General features: G+C 44.9%; 1 protein-coding gene across 1 annotated transcript in view; it reads right to left on the bottom strand.

The window, feature by feature from the left end:
- Positions 1-21519, bottom strand: part of LOC136427088 (multiple C2 and transmembrane domain-containing protein 1-like) — a 92625-nt gene continuing 71106 nt past the window's right edge. The window contains exons 7-8 of the mRNA XM_066415807.1: positions 2614-2682; positions 1-75 (exon numbers count right to left, since the gene is read on the bottom strand). Of these exons, the coding sequence (XP_066271904.1) occupies positions 1-75; positions 2614-2682 (144 nt within the window). The remainder of the gene's footprint in view (positions 76-2613; positions 2683-21519) is intronic.

The following is a 21519-nucleotide window of genomic DNA, read 5'->3' as shown; positions in this document are numbered from 1 at the left end:
TTAGACCACACTGCTCCAAATCTGAGCCTTCATGCTGCGCTGGGTCTCCACTAGCCGGTTTCTCTTCGCCAAGTACTGCAGGGAACAACATAGACAATAAACTCAACTATAACCCTAACGCTAACCTAACCCTGACCCTAACCTAACCCTGACCCTGACCACGCTGCTCCATATCTGGGCCTTCATGCTGCGCTGGGTCTCCACTAGCCGGTTTCTCTTCGCTAAGTACTGCAGGGAACAACATAGACAATAAACTCAACTATAACCCAATCCCTAACCCTAACCTAACCCTGACCCTAACCTAACCCTGACCCTAGCCTAATCCTGACCACACTGCTCCATATCTGAGCCTTCATGCTGCGCTGCGTCTCCACTAGCCGGTTTCTCTTCGCTAAGTACTGCAGGAAACAACACTAAACTCATTGACAACTATAACGGTTACCGAATCCCTAAATCTGACCACCAGATGCATCTGGTTTCTCTTTGCCAAGTACTACAGGGAACAACAATAGGGAATGTCCAGTAAACTGAACTATAAGACTGGATCTCTAACCTAACCCTAACCCTGACCACACTGCTGCATATCTGGGCCTTTAAATGCTGTGCTGCTTCCTCTTTGCTCAGTACTGCAGAAAACAACAACACACAGAACGTCCAGTAAACTCATGATATATATAAGACAAACAAATCTACATCCCCGCTGCTGATACAGAGAGACTGTCCTCACTGCCAGGCTAATGCATGCCAGCTTGTGCAGACTGAAGCAGTGACCTAAGACAGGGTTGAGCTAATAGTTAGATGCTGACTAAATCATTGACAAGCTTCCAGCAGCCTCCCCCTGGCAGCAGGAGCCCCATCAGCCCCTGATAGGGAGAGACTGAGTAACACAGGCTGAGACTCTGTCATCACATCAACACTCAAAACAGGCGAACAGCAGCAAGATGTTAATCTGCGCTCAGGATGGTCAGTTCTGAAGATAAACCCTGGGGCTGAGCCAACCAGGCTGTTACAGTACTGAGTTAAGTACTGAGTCTCATACAGTCAAAACAATGCACAAGACTGAGACCTTTACTGAACTTGTGTCTGACATGTTGTTGGCTTAATATCTAATAGTACAACACTTACTGTAACTATATGTCTCAGTATAACTATCTTGAGCCACTAATGGTCCTATTTCTTTCCACTTTCCCATTTACAAAAGTATATAATAATCATAAAGAGAATCTTTTTCCTCAGGAAATTTCTTTTACCTGCTGTTGAGATGGATCTTCAAAAATAAGCATAAAAATCTACCCTTATATATAGGCACAGTATGGAATAATAATTTATAATAATAATATAGAATCCTGCATGCAGGAATATCAACAACTTGTGCTTTGTCATGTTTGTTGTGAGTTTAAGAACAGACTGAGATGATAAATGTACCTAGAATAATAACTCTGCTGTCATAACAACACACTGGCTGCAGGAACAGGATGTAAAATGCTGAAATATTGCCAAAAGATGCAACAAGAGATTCTGAATTATCTTAACCTATCATTCACTGCACATTATATTCTATTACAAGTCATGTGTACCGTAATCATTTTTTATCTGACTCTAGAGTCGAGGAAATGTAAGATTGAAATTATTTACTAAGTTCTACACAATCATTAAGACAAGACTAGTGAATGGTTTGAACAAAAGGAACTATGGAAAGACATGAAAACATAAAAATAATTTTAAATACATGGAGGAGACATGATATGAAGTCATACTCTAATCTATATATATATGTTAAAATGCATTAAGCAACTAAAACCACATATCAGCAGAAAAGTCAACTACATGTACATTCAATTTGATATACCGTAAAATTCCTATTTACGTACGCACCCCTCCTAACGTACGCACCCCCGATTTGGGGACGATTGTGGGCCTTACTCAGTGATCATGAGTTGAAACGTTCAGGGGAAAAAGCCTCCTAATATAATGCACGCACCCCCTCTCCAGCATTTCGGTGGATAGTTAGAGGTTGACATGATCATCCTTCCGATGATGTTTACGGACTTAAAGGGTTACTGAGAAAATGTTTCTGGGTAGAAAATGTCAAACAATTTAAATTACAATCATGTATTATTTATTCTTGATTGTGTGGTAGCATTCCACACTTCATTTGCATGAAGATGTACTATACTCTCAAGCTGATATGCGATTTTTACGAGGAAGAACCCCTCCTAACGTACGCACCCCGACTTTGGCGTCGGCCTGGAGCACCTGCTTGCGACTTGAAAAGTTTAAAAAGTGCGTACGTAAATAGGGATTTTACGGTATCTACTCCCCTCAGAGACTATACAACGGCCTTCTGCTCAAGTTCCAGCACAATCCTGGTTTTAGGGCAGAGAGCTTTCAAACATGCACAATAACAAACCACAACAGGTTAGTCAGGCCGAGCAGAAAGGGTTACTGGGAAGGTCCAGGTGTGCAAGCATCGGGCAGTTATCCAGCCTGGCCATAAGGAGTCATAACCCCCCCCCCCCCCCCCCCCACACACACACACACCCCATCACCATGCTGCTGAGCGTGTCCCAGTGTCCCAGCACACAAGCAAAGCTGAACAAACAAGTCAGAAACCTTCTCCTTTTTCAAGTGGGTCAATTTCAACAGGTCCAAAAGGGAAAAATACCGGTCCTCCCTGAAATACTGGAAGAAAAGAATGCAGTCAGAGATGGCAAACTTCACCTCTTTCACTATACACAAGCACACACATGCACACACACACACACACACACACACACATACAAGCACATGCACACAGACACACACACAAACGCACATACACATGCACACACACACACACAAACACACACACACAAACACATGCACACACACACATACACATGCACACACACATGCACATGCACACACAAACACACACACACACAAACACATGCACACACACATACACATGCACACACACATACACATGCACACACACACACACACAAACACACACACACACAAACACATGCACACACACACATACACATGCACACACAACATGCACATGCACACACACACACACGAACACAGACTTTACAACCTAGATGTCAGGAAATAGTTTAGTAGCTGTTTTTGTACACACAAATCTCATCAAGCTATACTTGATAATGTAGCACCATTTATTGCACTCTAATTCAGAATGTCTTGAAGTTTGTAACATATACACTAAGTTTGCATTGCACAATTATAAGACATTTTCTACACCATGCATTATACGCTGTGTTAAAGATGCTCGTATGAAGCCGTATAAAACCATTGCAATGTCCAGGGGAAAGAGGATCAGAATCATACACAGAACAAGAACCTCCTTCTGATAAGATGTAGGGAATGACAGATTATACAGTTCTATGCTATATAAAGTGGGGCAATGCACAGTGTTATTAGCTGGACCATATGCACATAGGCATCCAATTATCTACCTTCATACAAACATAGCTCATTTTCTTGCCTTTCAGCACATCACATATTTCATCATTATGTTAAGTCTCATAATAGTCCACTGGGACCACAGAGATTGAGTAAAGCTGTTGGTCATTTTATCTGCAGTAAGATTATAGAAACTGGCAGCCAGGGAGCATAATCAAACTCCAAATGCGACACTTTAGTCTTTAACATCTGTCAGGCTTTCTAAGGATCAGGGAAACAGCGCTGACTCAAGGCTGCACACTTATCACTGGCGCAAGAGGGCCACAAGATCTGAAGGAAAAGACATGGAAAGCTTTCAAGCCTTAGGATAGAATGATTTCTTATAGAACAGTTATTTGGAGGTCATGATGCCAGTCATTACATGCACACTACCTGTGGAGCTGACATGATAGTTCATTCCTGAATCAACCTGCCTTGGGAAACCCCTACCACAGCCTCCATAATGATTAACTGCAGCCTCCCTTGCTGCAACTGTATCAGCCCCACCCCCCTCCTACTGTGTGCAACTGTATCAGCCCCACCCCCTCCTACTGTGTGCAACTCTATCAGCCCCACCCCCTCCTACTGTGTGCAACTGTATCAGCCCCACCCCCCTCCAACTGTGTGCAACTGTATCAACCCCCCCTCCTCCTACTGTGTGCAACTGTATCAGCCCCACCCCCTCCTACTGTGTGCAACTGTATCAGCCCCACCCCCTCCTACTGTGTGCAACTGTATCAGCCCCACCCCCCTCCTACTGTGTGCAACTGTATCAGCCCCACCCCCCTCCTACTGTGTGCAACTGTATCAGCCCCACTCCCCTCCTACTGTGTGCAACTGTATCAGCCCCACCCCCCTCCTACTGTGTGCAACTGTATCAGCCCCACTCCCCTCCTACTGTGTGCAACTCTATCAGCCCCACCCCCCTCCTACTGTGTGCAACTCTATCAGCCCCACCCCCTCCTACTGTGTGCAACTGTATCAGCCCTCCCCCCTCGTTCTGTGTGCAACTCCATCAGCCCCACCCCCCTCCTACTGTGTGCAACTCTATCAGCCCCACCCCCTCCTACTGTGTGCAACTGTATCAGCCCCCCCCCCCTCCTACTGTGTGCAACTGTATCAGCCCCCCCCCTCCTACTGTGTGCAACTGTATCAGCCCCACCCCCCTCCTACTGTGTGCAACTGTATCAGCCCCACCCCCCTCCTACTGTGTGCAACTGTATCAGCCCCACCCCCCTCCTACTGTGTGCAACTGTATCAGCCCCCCCCCCCTCCTACTGTGTGGAACTGTATCAGCCCCCCCCCCTCCTACTGCGTGCAACTGTATCAGCCCCACCCCCTCCTACTGTGTGCAACTCTATCAGCCCCACCCCCTCCTACTGTGTGCAACTGTATCAGCCCCACCCCCTCCTACTGTGTGCAACTGTATCAGCCCCACCCCCTCCTACTGTGTGTAACTGTATCAGCCCCACCCCCTCCTACTGTGTGCAACTGTATCAACCCCCCCTCCTACTGTGTGCAACTGTATCAGCCCCACCCCCCTCCTACTGTGTGCAACTGTATCAGCCCCCCCCTCCTACTGTGTGCAACTGTATCAGCCCCACCCCCCTCCTACTGTGTGCAACTCTATCAGCCCCCCCCTCCTACTGTGTGCAACTGTATCAGCCCCACCCCCCTCCTACTGTGTGCAACTGTATCAGCCCCACCCCCCTCCTACTGTGTGCAACTGTATCAGCCCCACCCCCCTCCTACTGTGTGCAACTCTATCAGCCCCACCCCCCTCCAACTGTGTGCAACTCTATCAGCCCCACCCCCCTCCTACTGTGTGCAACTCTATCAGCCCCACCCCCCTCCTACTGTGTGCAACTGTATCAGCCCCACCCCCCCTCCTACTGTGTGCAACTGTATCAGCCCCACCCCCCTCCTACTGTGTGCAACTGTATCACCCCCCCCACCCTACTGCTTGCAAACTGTATGTAGATGGAATAGCTGCTGCACCCCAGCAATAAACAGTCACAATGTAATACCAGACATCCAGCTATTGTCTAATGGTCACTAGTACTCTAAAGGCCTAAACAGCCCTCCTATATCAGTCCTATATTGCTGGTCTAAAGTGAGCCGATCCATTTCCTACCTCATTCCCAGCTTGGCTCCATACAACATGCCTCATTACAAGGCAGTTCCCTGCAGGAGGTGCCTGTAACAATGTGCCGGAATGCCCATCCCGCAAATAGCTAGTTTCATGGAGACACAGAATAAGACATCTAAGAAGATAAATTTTCAGTGTAAGTTGCTTTAAGTCACAGTATACGTGAAGTATTTGTAGTTCCTAAGATTCCAGGGATAACTGCAGTTAAATGTTTAAACAGTTCTTCTTCTACCAGGCACTATTGCACGGCTTGCATGTTACGATGTGGTAATCCCCAAAACCCATTATGATATGTACATAAATGGTCATATCAGACTGAAAAACACGACAGACTAAAGGCAGAGTCAAAATATGTGTTAGATTCTGAACTGGAAAATTATAAATGTGTCACTCACACAACCAACTGAAGGTAATCAACATACAATTACATGATGATGATGATGATACACATACATAACAGTCACTCAGTCTGTATATGATCAGATATAGATATAGGATGATACAAAATACATTGTTGGCTTGCATCAGATAGCTGACAGGGCTCAGCCTGAGTGAGACCCTCTGGATAGCAGAAAACAGTGGGAAGGTGGTTGGCAGAGTATCCGTGATACTCACAAGGTCACCCAGACTCAGGCACGGATGCGATGAGACACATGTCAGAGGAAAACGTCGACTGCTCTGCCATGAGGGCATCCATCTTTCTTAAGATGAGTGCGGAAATAATTCCACTGGCATCACACGAGCCTCAACGTTTGACCTTCCTTAGACAGGAAGCCAACATGACTAATGTGACATCGTTCACACTCAGGCTGCACACAAATCACAGAGACCCAACACGGACCACCTCACCTCACCTGTGCTGCAGAACAGTTATAGCCCTGAGGGGAACAACAGAGCAGTGAAACCAGCACACCACAGCAGAACTAACCAGCCCCATCTAATGCCAGGCACGGTCGGAGCTGACCAATCTCAGACAATCTCCTTTAGAGGAGGCTGCCTGCTAATATGGACGCCTACCCAGCGGTAATACTGCAGTCCCACAGGGGATTGTGTGAGGCTGCATTAGGATAATGTCTGACAGGATCAGCCTAGACTCCAAGGCAGGAAAATTGGAGCTGAGGAGACTGGAAGATCCAGGCAAACCTGGATTCAGCAACCGCTCGAGGGACAGGGAAAAATAGCTCTGGACAGGTGGCTGCTGAGGACAGGGTGGGGTTAACTATGTAAAACTGGATGGGACTGTTTTAATGTGGCTTGTGACTGGAGGTGGTTGCCTGCGCATGTTTGACTGTATTAGCTCAATGTTTGTACTGATTGTCAAATTACATCTACATTTAAGAAGTCTAAAATCATGAGGCTGTTAAACATCTAATTGCTAATATCCAGTATAAGCCACTATTATCTTATAACGCTCATCAGGACACACAGTCTGCTGCTGCTCACGAGATGAGATAAAAACAGAAACACACAATGTGGGAGACCACCAGACATTCTCACTGCAATGTCAACTCTAGAGATTATCCAATCATTTCTAGCTTTCACCTCCTTCATCTGAATGCCTATGATTATAAACCCTGAGCTGTCTAAATATATCATTGAATTTAGATGTCCTGTGAACTATACGAAATAGACTTTACTGCTGCTTGTTGAAACACTTACTGGTAAATCAAATAAAGCCGGTAAAATCTGGAATAGTTGCTGCCATACAATTGTAGCCCTCAGACATTATTCCATTTCACCATCTGCTGTTCTGAGTAGTACTTACTTCACCCCGGCAACTGAACCATGTTGGAAATATGCAGACACACTAACAGCGAATAAGTTAGCCTTTAGGGTCTCCAGGGTTCTATGACCACAGTGAGATTTTTCAAGAAAAGTTTAAAAATAAACAACGATCGTAAACTTTGGTAAATTTCAAGCCCACACACAGACAGTTGAGCAGGATTCACTGATATCATCTGCAGCAACAAACCCACAGATTTTTCCTTGTTCTGAACAACGATACCAAATAGTTAACAAAGTAACGCAACAGCAATAACAATGTCTTGTTCAATCTACAGCATATCTTGTGCTTCAGTTGGAAATATGACTCTATAAATATGGTGCAGATCTATGTTATTAGGAGAGATTACTATACACTGAAGCACACAAATATCATCCATTTTGTGCAGATTGTTCACAGATGAATGCACAACAACACAGCTAGCTGTACACATCAAAAGGACACAAACTTTCAAATATGACTCAACAAATATGCTGTAACCTCTATATATATGAACAGAAGACAGGTATATCATTGAAGCATACTAATGTACAGTCATGTAACATGTAGTATGTATACATGTAAGCTATGTAAACACACAACAATACAGTAACTGCAGCTATATATCAAAAGAACACACACCTTCAAACTTCACCAACGTTGATAAATGTGTTCTTACACACAGATGTACATCTCAAATCTAGCAGCAGGGGAAACCTCCCACCCTTATTACCTGCAATCATGTTAGTCAGATTACTGACGTCACCACCGTGCGTTAGCCGCAATACTCTCACATGCTGCCGCTGGGAACAAAAACACGCAAACAGCCAAACCGGCAAAACCAAGGCAGTTCCCGGTTGTCATCATTCAGACTCAGGGGGGACATCAAGAACAACATTCAAACTTTGTTGTTGAATCAGAGAAAACTTGTGATTATCTGGTGGGCTGTACTTTGGTTAATTTTCACAAAGTAGATTTACCAACACCAACGTTGAGAGTCTACTCCGGGCTGCTAAATATTTCAGGGCTCAAAATAGTAGGTGTATGTGCACCTGTGTGCACCCAAAATTGGAGCTGTGCACCTAATTTTTGACTGTGGGTGAATCAGTGCACCTAGATATTTTTGTAGGCTATAGGACAAAGATTCTCTTGTACACAAGCATACAAATTATTCTTGAAATGTAAGTATCAGAAAAAGCAATATAACCTTTTGTTGTACTTGATTTGATCTATTGCTTGGTTGAAATTTGAAATCTGGATAGAATTACAGATTGAAGTTCTAAGAGAGGCAGTACAGTCAAACCTGTATTAGCGGTCACCTTTGCATAGCGGCCACCTGCCCATAGTGGTCACTTTTTGTCGGTCCCTTGGATTTTTCCCATTGACATAAGCATTAAGAATTAGGCTATAGCGGCCACCTGTCCAACGCGGTCGCGGCCAGACGATTTTCGGTCCCGCGAGTACAGTAACACTGTCAATAACGGTCACGGCGCGCCGGTAGAGGCCGCATCGCCACCGCACGCCGGCTTCAAAATCTTCATTTTTTCACGCAGTCATCAAATTTATGTGGACTCAACTGGATAGGATCATAATAAAGAAAACCAGAATGTTTTATCTTTGTTAGAAAATCCAAGGTTTGACGCGAAGTCAAGTATAATTTTCTTCACATGGCAAGTGTTTGTACAATTCGAGGTAAAATTGACCATTTCTGTGCATTTCGACTGGACAAATATTACGGCAACTTTTTGGAAAATACAACCCACACATGTACCTGATGCGGTAAGTTCGCGAAATGTTTGAATGCCGGCCCAATTTCCGTTTTCACCGGGAATTCATTCAAATTGTGCTCAAAACGTGTTTCGCGCAATTTTCAAAATGGCCCTGATACAAACTGGATAGGTAGCAGCATAAAGGTCATCGGAAGACACCACTGTTACGGAGGTATAATATACTAAATTTATTTTGCTGCAAAGTATCACTGAGGATAATTACTAAACCAAAAGCTTCAAACTAAATGTGGATAATATTACTATGATGTAAAATTTGGGCTGTTGCAATTTTCTGAAAAGACAAAAAGCCCTCAAAAGAACGACCTTCTTCTGAGTACCCTATTAGCATAATGGTAGATGCTGATCAACACAAGCCACGCGGGAACCGAACGAACGCATCAAGAGGAAAATTGTCGCCACGATTTTATGTTTGAAAACAGTCGAAAACGAACAGTAAGTGACAACTGAGCAACATGTATTTTGTTTTTAACTAACTAGGAGTAAACGAACAACAATCGAACTTCTAAAATGTGCCTTTACCTGTTTACATGTGTACTGTACGGTGAATAAATGTATCTCAGTGGGTACTGAAAACATATGTCACTTGTGGTCAATTAATCAACATTTTCTCCATAGCGGCCACCTGTCCTTAGCGGCCAGTTTTGGCCAGTCCCTTGAGTGACCGCTATAGACAGGTTTGACTGTAGTGTCAAACTTATGTTTTGTTGACATCCAACTTTATTTCATGTGGTGCACCCAATTTTCTTTTCTGTGCACCTATTTTTTGGGGTTGGGTGCACCAATTTCCAAAAAAGAATTTCGAGCCCTGTATTTACTACTGTAACATTTCCCTGATAAAAACACAAGACAGGATTTTGTACATTCATTCGTCAAGAATGATTGGCAGGAAAAATATCTATTCTTTTGGTCAATCAGGGAATAGCAATTTCTATCCTCCTCTATTTTGGCATTCACCAAAATGCCCAAATGAATTTTGAGTGTTAAAGAATTCTCCAGGAGATATATGCAGTTATTTCCCCTTTTCTGTTATATTTCTGATATGTATTACGTGGTGCACGAGGACTATGTGGTTTATTAGCCTTTAAGTCAATAATTTACAACTGTTATATTTTGTACCTGGAGCTTTAGTGTGTGATATATGACTGGTTTATTGATTGAAACCTTTTTGCAGCCAACATGCTAAATTGCATTTGACTCATTACAGTCCATCTCAATCTCCATAACAAGAGTCTGACAGTGATTTCAAAAAATTGAAGGTATTAAAATCCTCCTTCAATTAGCTTCGCTGTGAAAGTAAACGGGAACATTGACACCAGATTGAAAAATCTGGAACGTTCTATCACTAAAGTGTCGATAAAACAGCTCAACTTCCCGGCTGAAATATCACCGTACAAGCAGCAGTTCACTTCCACAGTGACCCTAATTGTTATGTTCAAAACTGATCTAAGGATAACTTTTTCTCTCAAATAGCTTCACTGGGAAGGTAAGTGAAAACATCGACGCCAACTCTAAGGATCTGGAACGTTTCAGCACTAATGGATCAAAACAGCTAAGTGGAGGAAATCCAGTCCCTGATAGAAGATAGGGTGGAGTGAAGAAAGCTTCCAAGTCTGGTTCTAGCAGGTAAAGTATTACTAAGTAAGTATAAGTAGCTCAATTTCCTTAGTGAAATACCAATGCAGCATTTCTATAATGTGGCTTATCATGGCCACTCATTGATCATGAGATTCAAATGTTCTCTGAAACAGCTCCATGGCGACAGTAATTGCGAACATTGATGCCAACAAAGGATCTGAAACATTTTAGCATTTATTCAGTTTAACGGATAAAAACAGCAGGAATGCCCTGCTGAAATATCACTGAACATGCAGCGGTTCACTTCCACAGGGAAGATAACTGTGCCCCAGCACGATATCACATCTTCTCTCAAATTCAAATAGCTTCACATCTTACGTTGATGAAGGTTAGACATCCAGGTAGTAAGATACGCCAAAGCAACTGGATAGAATTTTGAAACAGTCAAATTAGCTTCATTGTGACAGAAAATGTGAACATTGATGCCAACTTTAAGGATCTGAAATGTTCTTAGACTAGCACAAGGCTGAAATGTTGCCATACATCATTACATGCATCGGCTTACTTCCACAGGGAAGATCAATACTGAGCTCATCATTTTCTCTCAAATAGCTCCACTGTGGCAGTACATTGACGCCGGTTTGAACAACCTATGTTCTACTTCTAGCATTAGTGTGATAGAAAAAAACAGCCCAATTTCCTGACAGAAATACCAGCAGCAGCACAATTCTACAATGAAGCTTGTCGTGTCCAAACAATCATGAGATTCAAGGATAAATCTTCTCTCAAATACCTCCACCATGTCAGGAAATGGGTACATTGACTTCAGTAACCTGAAATGTTCTAGGTTTAATCTAGAGAGTTGGAGAAAAAACTGCAGGATTTCATTGCTGAAATATCACCAAACATGCAGCAGTACATTTCCACAGTGAAGCTCATTATGTCCAAATAAGATTCTCCAATCTCCTGATCTTGTCTAATGAGAAACAAACCAAATCACGAGCCTGCTGACCAAGCGATCAATACTGGCTAACATACCGCACTGACCCAGTTCTCACCAACACTCTGCTGTACCTTTATCATGATGGCATCTCCCTGAAAATAAGAAGCTTTCTCCTGATGTGTTTTCCTTGGATTGTGATCTAGTCTTCACAGCAGTGCAGTACCATAACTTGCTGTAACAGTTACAGTGCTGTCAAGAAGTGGGAATCTCTTCTTTTGTCTTTTCTGTGACTTTTTTTACCAGATTGAACCTTTCATCAAGCTCGACACCCCTAGATCTATTAATTCAAAAGAAGCTTGCAAAGTACAAGACTGTTAACGCCAAAAATAGTTACTCCAGCAACTGGATAAAATTTGAAACAAAAATTTTGAAAAATTTTATCCAGTTGCTTGAGTAACTATGTTTGGCGTATCTTACTACCTGGATGTCTAACCTTCATCAACGTACAAGACTGTTTAAATAAGGTTAGGTGTTGGCCTGGTCACTGATAAGAGTCATGACGAAATGGTTTTCAATATGATCACATCAACTTAAACCTAACAGAGGAATAACGGATTAGAAAATGCACACATAACAGCTACTTTGACAGTGCTTGTCACTCCCGAAACAAGTCAGAACAACAACACTTCAGCACCTGTCAGCTGCTCCTAACATCACACTGTGGTAATGAAGCAGTTTTGGACAGGGGGCTTTGATGACACCGTTGTGATGGTGGTTTTGGGCAGGGGGCTTTGATGACACCGTTGTGATGGTGGTTTTGGGGTAGGGGGCTTTGATGACACCGTTGTGATGGTGGTTTTGGGCAGGGGGCTTTGATGACACCGTTGTGATGGTGGTTTTGGACAGGGGGCTATGATGACACCGTTGTGATGGTGGTTTTGGGGTAGGGGGCTTTGATGACACCGTTGTGATGGTGGTTTTGGGCAGGGGGCTTTGATGACACCGTTGTGATGGTGGTTTTGGACAGGGGGCTTTGATGACACCGTTGTGAGGGTGGTTTTGGGCAGGGGGCTTTGATGACACCGTTGTGATGGTGGTTTTGGGCAGGGGGCTTTGATGACACCGTTGTGATGGTGGTTTTGGGCAGGGGGCTTTGATGACACTGTTGTGATGGTGGTTTTGGACAGGGGGCTTTGATGACACCGTTGTGATGGTGGTTTTGGGCAGGGGGCTTTGATGACACCGTTGTGAAGGTGGTTTTGGGCAGGGGGCTTTGATGGCACCGTTGTGATGGTGGTTTTGGGCAGGGGGCTTTAATGAGACTGTTGTGATGGTGGTTTTGGGCAGGGGGCTTTGATGGCACCGTTGTGAAGGTGGTTTTGGGCAGGGGGCTTTGATGGCACCGTTGTGATGGTGGTTTTGGGCAGGGGGCTTTGATGACACCGTTGTGATGGTGGTTTTGGGCAGGGGGCTTTGATGACACCGTTGTGATGGTGGTTTTGGGCAGGGGGCTTTGATGACATCGTTGTGATGGTGGTTTTGGGCAGGGGGCTTTGATGACACCGTTGTGATGGTGGTTTTGGGCAGGGGGCTTTAATGAGACTGTTGTCACAGTGATGGTGGTTTTGGGCAGGGGGCTTTGATGACACTGTTGTGATGGTGGTTTTGGACAGGGGGCTTTGATGACACCGTTGTGAGGGTGGTTTTGGGCAGGGGGCTTTGATGACACTGTTGTGATGGTGGTTTTGGCCAGGGGGCTTTGATGACACTGTTGTGATGGTGGTTTTGGGCAGGGGGCTTTGATGGCACCGTTGTGATGGTGGTTTTGGGCAGGGGGCTTTGATGACACTGTTGTGATGGTGGTTTTGGACAGGGGGCTTTGATGACACCGTTGTGAGGGTGGTTTTGGGCAGGGGGCTTTGATGACACTGTTGTGATGGTGGTTTTGGCCAGGGGGCTTTGATGACACTGTTGTGATGGTGGTTTTGGACAGGGGGCTTTGATGGCACCGTTGTGATGGTGGTTTTGGGCAGGGGGCTTTGATGACACTGTTGTGATGGTGGTTTTGGGCAGGGGGCTTTGATGGCACCGTTGTGATGGTGGTTTTGGGCAGGGGGCTTTGATGACACCGTTGTGATGGTGGTTTTGGGCAGGGGGCTTTGATGACACCGTTGTGATGGTGGTTTTGGGCAGGGGGCTTTGATGACACCGTTGTGATGGTGGTTTTGGGCAGGGGGCTTTGATGACACCGTTGTGATGGTGGTTTTGGGCAGGGGGCTTTGATGACACTGTTGTGATGGTGGTTTTGGACAGGGGGCTTTGATGACACCGTTGTGAGGGTGGTTTTGGCCAGGGGGCTTTGATGACACTGTTGTGATGGTGGTTTTGGGCAGGGGGCTTTGATGACACTGTTGTGATGGTGGTTTTGGCCAGGGGGCTTTGATGACACTGTTGTGATGGTGGTTTTGGACAGGGGGCTTTGATGACACCGTTGTGATGGTGGTTTTGGGCAGGGGGCTTTGATGACACCGTTGTGATGGTGGTTTTGGGCAGGGGGCTTTGATGACACTGTTGTGATGGTGGTTTTGGACAGGGGGCTTTGATGACACCGTTGTGAGGGTGGTTTTGGGCAGGGGGCTTTGATGACACCGTTGTGATGGTGGTTTTGGCCAGGGGGCTTTGATGACACTGTTGTGATGGTGGTTTTGGGCAGGGGGCTTTGATGACACCGTTGTGATGGTGGTTTTGGGCAGGGGGCTTTGATGACACCGTTGTGATGGTGGTTTTGGGCAGGGGGCTTTGATGACACCGTTGTGAGGGTGGTTTTGGGCAGGGGGCTTTGATGACACCGTTGTGATGGTGGTTTTGGGCAGGGGGCTTTGATGACACCGTTGTGATGGTGGTTTTGGGCAGGGGGCTTTGATGACACCGTTGTGATGGTGGTTTTGGGCAGGGGGCTTTGATGACATCGTTGTGATGGTGGTTTTGGGCAGGGGGCTTTGATGACACCGTTGTGATGGTGGTTTTGGGCAGGGGGCTTTGATGACACTGTTGTGATGGTGGTTTTGGCCAGGGGGCTTTGATGACACTGTTGTGATGGTGGTTTTGGACAGGGGGCTTTGATGGCACCGTTGTGATGGTGGTTTTGGGCAGGGGGCTTTGATGACACTGTTGTGATGGTGGTTTTGGGCAGGGGGCTTTGATGGCACCGTTGTGATGGTGGTTTTGGGCAGGGGGCTTTGATGACACTGTTGTGATGGTGGTTTTGGGCAGGGGGCTTTGATGACACTGTTGTGAGGGTGGTTTTGGCCAGGGGGCTTTGATGACACTGTTGTGATGGTGGTTTTGGACAGGGGGCTTTGATGGCACCGTTGTGATGGTGGTTTTGGGCAGGGGGCTTTGATGGCACCGTTGTGATGGTGGTTTTGGGCAGGGGGCTTTGATGACATCATTCCGATGGTGGTTTTGGGCAGGGGGCTTTGATGACACCGTTGTGATGGTGGTTTTGGGCAGGGGGCTTTGATGACACCGTTGTGATGGTGGTTTTGGGCAGGGGGCTTTGATGACACCGTTGTGATGGTGGTTTTGGCCAGGGGGCTTTGATGACACCGTTGTGATGGTGGTTTGGGCAGGGGGCTTTGATGACACCGTTGTGAGGGTGGTTTTGGGCAGGGGGCTTTGATGACACCGTTGTGATGGTGGTTTTGGGCAGGGGGCTTTGATGACACCGTTGTGATGGTGGTTTTGGGCAGGGGGCTTTGATGGCACCGTTGTGATGGTGGTTTTGGGCAGGGGGCTTTGATGACACCGTTGTGATGGTGGTTTTGGGCAGGGGGCTTTGATGACACCGTTGTGATGGTGGTTTTGAGCAGGGGGCTTTGATGGCACTGTTGTGATGGTGGTTTTGGGCAGGGGGCTTTGATGACACCGTTGTGATGGTGGTTTTGGGCAGGGGGCTTTGATGACATCATTCCGATGGTGGTTTTGGGCAGGGGGCTTTGATGGCACCGTTGTGATGGTGGTTTTGGGCAGGGGGCTTTGATGACACCGTTGTGATGGTGGTTTTGGGCAGGGGGCTTTGATGACACTGTTGTGATGGTGGTTTTGGGCAGGGGGCTTTGATGACATCATTCCGATGGTGGTTTTGGGCAGGGGGCTTTGATGGCACCGTTGTGATGGTGGTTTTGGGCAGGGGGCTTTGATGGCACCGTTGTGATGGTGGTTTTGGGCAGGGGGCTTTGATGACACTGTTGTGATGGTGGTTTTGGGCAGGGGGCTTTGATGACATCATTCCGATGGTGGTTTTGGGCAGGGGGCTTTGATGGCACCGTTGTGATGGTGGTTTTGGGCAGGGGGCTTTGATGACACCGTTGTGATGGTGGTTTTGGGCAGGGGGCTTTGATGACACTGTTGTGATGGTGGTTTTGGGCAGGGGGCTTTGATGACACCGTTGTGATGGTGGTTTTGGGCAGGGGGCTTTGATGACACCGTTGTGATGGTGGTTTTGGGCAGGGGGCTTTGATGACACCGTTGTGATGGTGGTTTTGGGCAGGGGGCTTTGATGACACCGTTGTGATGGTGGTTTTGGGCAGGGGGCTTTGATGACACCGTTGTGATGGTGGTTTTGGGCAGGGGGCTTTGATGACACCGTTGTGATGGTGGTTTTGGGCAGCGAGCAGGGATTAAGGTTGGCACGTTTGTGAAGCTGACTTAATCCTCACCGCCGATCAGGATTTCACGATAACGGACCTCAGGTTCACAGGTCAGCCTGAAGCACAGATTAAGGTGCCCCTTTGGTCATTCTCAACCGGCTGATTCTATCATCATCAGCAGTCAGATCCATGGATGCTGTCTTGGCTAACATAACCATTTTGCTACCGTAGAAGAAGTATCCATTATTTGATTATACTGCTGCTGGGGTCCCTGACACACGGGTGGGCACTAGAAAATATGGTAGAAGATTAAGACAAAAGTTCTGCTGCTGTGTCTGTTTTCTGAACAAATCTCTTCTATTTCTTATTTCATGTCAAGACAGCTGGGTTGTCCCTTCAACTTCAGGACTAGACATGCTACATGCAGTCAGGAGACAAAAGTGGACGACATTCAGTAGAACAAATATAACCCGATATGTCAAAAAAAATCATTGTCCACAATAAACTGGTGCCACTGTGCCAAACTTTCTGCCAGCCCATCCTTATCCAGTGCAGCTATCATACTTCAGCCATGCACCAATAAACATGGAGGATGATCATTATTCCTGTGTCCACTTCCCACATGCCCTACCACGGAGTACTCAGGACAAAGGCTACTGTGATAGTTTCTGGACAGATGACCAGTGCCAGACACCCTGACAAGCCGTCCCTATCCAGTACAGCTATCATACATCAGTTATGCACTAGTAAATATGGAGGACAGTCATCATTCCTGACTATTGAAGCCACAGTTATCCGTTTATCATGCAAAAGACTGATGACATGTAAGACACGAGAATCAAACTCCAAACAGATAAAATTCTCCTCATTTGTCTTGTCTTTCATTTTTGTCCTACTGACAACAAAATATTGCAATAAAACGGGTTCCATGGAAGCAATTTCAATCATTATCTTAAAATTAAGAAAAAAGGTATTTTCATCTTTATCATATTCAGTACATTTTCATGCTCATATCAAAACACAAATTAAAATAAAGAATGATGCTTTTTTACAGAAAGAAGTAGAGGACACTGCACTATTGACAAAATATATCATGGACAATTATTAATACATTACAGCTTTAGCAGATCAATACATGCCATATTATATGGATATTACTCATATTCTCTGTAGGGAATCGATTTCTTTGTGGTTCATATCTATGCATACAATACAGCACATACCTAGCCACATTCCTACACATGGAATACCAGCAACTTTCACAGTTTTGATTATATCATATACTACCTCACTGGTGACAGGGTACTACCACAAACTCATGTAAAATTATTTTCAGATACAAATGCCATTGGCTTGAAATATCAATAGTTGTACCAGTTATTGCCAAATAAAAGTCACAAGGAAAATTCTAGATTAAAACCTTCAGGCTGAGAATGCTAAGAGCAACAGCAGGAACTGAGTAGGGGATGTCAATAACTGTAGTTTCAGCACCACGGAGAGGTCCCCCAGCTAGTACTGGTGCAAGTATAGTGGTGTGTTACGCCGAAGGGAGGTTATACCGGCTATATAGATACAGATACAGATAGTAAGGCCTATCGGTAAAAATGCTGTGTTTCTGGGTACCCTACCAACTTTAGCGAAATCTACCCCAACCGTAGCCTTTTTGAAAAGCTATGAGCAACAGGAGCAACTGAGTAAGGAATATCAGATATCAGTAGCTATGGTTTCAGCACCAGGGACAGGTCCCCAGCTAGTACTGGTGCAAGTGTGGTGAGGCTTAGTGGTAAACATGCTGTGTTTCTGGTTACGCTTCCAACTCTAGCGAATCTACCAACTGCAGCCTTTTTTGTAGCAGTAACCGAGGAGGGGATGTCAGATATGAGTATCTATGGTTTCAGCATGAAGGACAGGTCTCTTTAGTGGTAAAAATGTGTTTCTGGCTACCCAACCAACTCTAGCAAAATCTGCCAATTGTAGCAGATTTTTTTGGTTCAACCGCTGGAAAGGCACTTAAAACCTTTCATCTGACATCTGAGTGATGAATGTCTCCAACATGTTCTACTCATTTCTGTTGCATTAAAAAAAGTGTATCAAACAGACGCCCCTAACCTGACACCTGCATAACTGTACTTGTATTAATTGGATCGCCAGATCAACTAAAATCAATATAAAAAAAAGAGAGAATAATCCCTACCTATCGCCCTAATTTTTTTAGGACCATAATCAGAAACAACCTTTGCAATAGACCTAAGTCGGCTCACAGATGTGCCCTACGTGGCAGAGGCTGTCTTTTGTACAGGACAGTTTAGCCAATCGATGCTGTGGGGCTGGTGTGAATTAGGGTTTCGCCATGATCAATATCGACAATCAGAGGCCATATACGAACATGAAACACAATAATAACTCTCCCAGGCCTGATGATCTGTCCTCATTGCAGCCTGACACAGTAAAGTGGACAGCCAGAACCTTGAGGATTCCAACGGGACAAATTATGAGCCGGCGATAATCAGCCTCAGGAGACGTAACAACTGACTCGAGTCTGGAGGCAACAATTTAAAATGATTGTAGAAAGTCGCTGCGTAAAAAGGAGCAGTTTATCTTGAAGGTTGCTAATGATCTAGTTTCTTCTGCCTCCCTTACCATAAACAGTACAATGATGCCCCTATCCTATACACAATATAACAAGCCCTCTTAACTGCATTCAAATTGTCAATGTAAACATTCTGCTTAGATTTTTTGTTCTTATTGGGTGAGCCAACTACTCCCCCTTCGCAGCCATGGGCTAAATTGTGAGGAGCGCACAATTGGCGGGGCTAGATCGCAAGGGTCTGGGGAAGCTGCCATTCATCGCTAACTCAGGTGACCTCAATACGACATTTGCCCCATGTGCGGCCATAGGACTGTATGAAGAACATTCAAGACCATCATTCAGATTCCAGAGGTGTTGAATGAGAAACTACAAGAAATTAGGTCAGATTTTGACATTTCCTCTTCCACCATCAGTCACTGTGGGAGACGTTATTCTTCTTTAAAAACCTGATCTGTCACTTTCAGCAGAGCGAAAGGCAGTCTGGTCGGTAAACACACAAGACTAGCTGCCTTCACTGGGCACAAGGTTCACTGCGCACAAAGTTCTCACTTTCATATGACTTCTTGGGGTTGTTTTTTTTTATGATATGCTGTATACCGTACATAATAATTCAATAGAAAATGAAGGCTGAAAGCCAAATTTTGTTTGATAGGCTGAGATTTCTACTATTAGTGTAATGGTCCTAAGTGCCTACAATGGATATACCTTGATCACTCGGAATAATGCTGTGACAAAGTGTTATTGCCTTAGATTTGCTTTCTAATACACACTGAATGGCCTTCCTTCACAGGGATCTAGTCATCATTTAAATCAGCCTAACCGCACCGAATGTTCATCTTAGAACCACTCAAGGGAAATCACAGAAAACAGGAGGAAAGAGGGAGTCGTATCGCCTGCCTGGAGAAAAGAGTCGATCCACGCATTTTATACACAACTGTTTCAAGAAAAGGCAAAGATTGATGAGGCTCTGCTGCTATCATTAATTTCTGTCCTCCGCTTGACACGCCATTACTCAACGCTCTCTCGACTGCAAAACTGCTCGCTTTCACGTAATGCCCCTCGGGTTCGAAATTACTGACTCGCCAGCTCGGAAATTGATGGGAGCAATTTTGAGAAATACGAGATTCTGATTGGGGCTGGGAACTATTGCAGGCCTGCAAATACTGGGGCATGTGCACCCATGTGCACCCACAATCGTAGCTGTACACCTGATTTTCCAGTGTGGGCTAACCAGTGCACCTAGATATTTTTGTAGGCTGCAGGGTAAAGGTACTATTGTACACTTGTCTAGTATACAGACTATTCTCAAAATTAAAGTGTCAGAAAAAGCAATATAACCTTTGTTATACCTTGCTTTGATCTATGACTTCTTTGAAATTTTGAAATTAACTATAGAATTTCAGATTGAAATTCTTAAGATAGGTAATAGGGCTTAAAATGGTGTTTTGCTGACATTCTACTTTATTTTATGTTGACTTTTGTTAAATCTCTCTCGGTAAAGACTCACCTGTGCCCCTATTCCCCAAAATGAATTTCGAGCCCTTTATTGGTAAAAGTATACATATATGAAGGATGGAAGAATTACTATTGACATTGACATCTTATTCTTGTTCAGACTTAATAGTTACTTGAATCTACACATCCAAAGGAAAACATTTTTCATGTCTTGTTAAATGATGCTGAGTTATACTGTGGACCGAGAATCCCTAACATGTACTCCAGCATTCTTTACTTACTCACTTATATTTGCCCTGGGTCTACTGGATTCAGCATTTGGAAAATACCAACCCAAATTGGAGTGAAATACCAGGTTCCTTCTCAGCACAGAGTTTTAGCTGCAGCAATACATCATGCAGATAAAGTCTGTGATAAACCCTCCGGACAGATAAACACAGCAGTTACTCATGGCTGCTGGGCCGGGATCTGTCATATTTATAATGGGTTACAGGATCGCAGCGCTGAAAGTTCTTTTTTATTGGAGCTGGTATTAGATACTTATCAGTCGGTACGTCCACCAGTTATCAGTCATGTTTCGCCCGTCAGCCGCTGGTTATATTACACTGAACTTCTTGTCGCACCTAACCTCTGCACATCTAGCTGCAGGTGTTCTGTCCAGGGGAGATGCCCCTGCTGTGACCACGGACTCTACTTTTGGAACACATCCATCCCAGGTCGGTAACTCTGGTACCTGAAGCCATAGCTTCTGCCTGAGTCCTGACTGTAGGCTGTACTTGAAGACAAATGTCAGCATCAACAAGTCAGGATTCATTTATTTATGCCTCAAGGCTTGTGAATTGATGACAGCAAGTCACATGGAGGTGGCCTAAGGAATACCAAATCCAGACATACTGCATAAGAACAGAATGTGCTCCAACACGCACCAATAACAAATCACTAAGTTGGGGAACTCCTGCTGAAGCCACGAGACCGCTCACACCATCCTCAGAATGGACAGTTGAACACACTGTAACAGTTTTATGTATTCTGTTGAAACCTTTACATGCACCAATACCAGATGTAGACATATTGAATACAGTATTGTAAGAACAGAATGAACTGTACCAACAACAAATCACTACTGGGTAACTCCTGCTATAACCATGACACAGTT

The sequence above is a fragment of the Branchiostoma lanceolatum genome, chromosome 2 (assembly GCF_035083965.1).
Source record: "Branchiostoma lanceolatum isolate klBraLanc5 chromosome 2, klBraLanc5.hap2, whole genome shotgun sequence".
Classification (NCBI taxonomy): Eukaryota; Metazoa; Chordata; class Leptocardii; order Amphioxiformes; family Branchiostomatidae; genus Branchiostoma; species Branchiostoma lanceolatum.
Note: the sequence above shows the minus strand (reverse complement) of the source record. Positions and strands in the feature narration are given on the sequence as shown.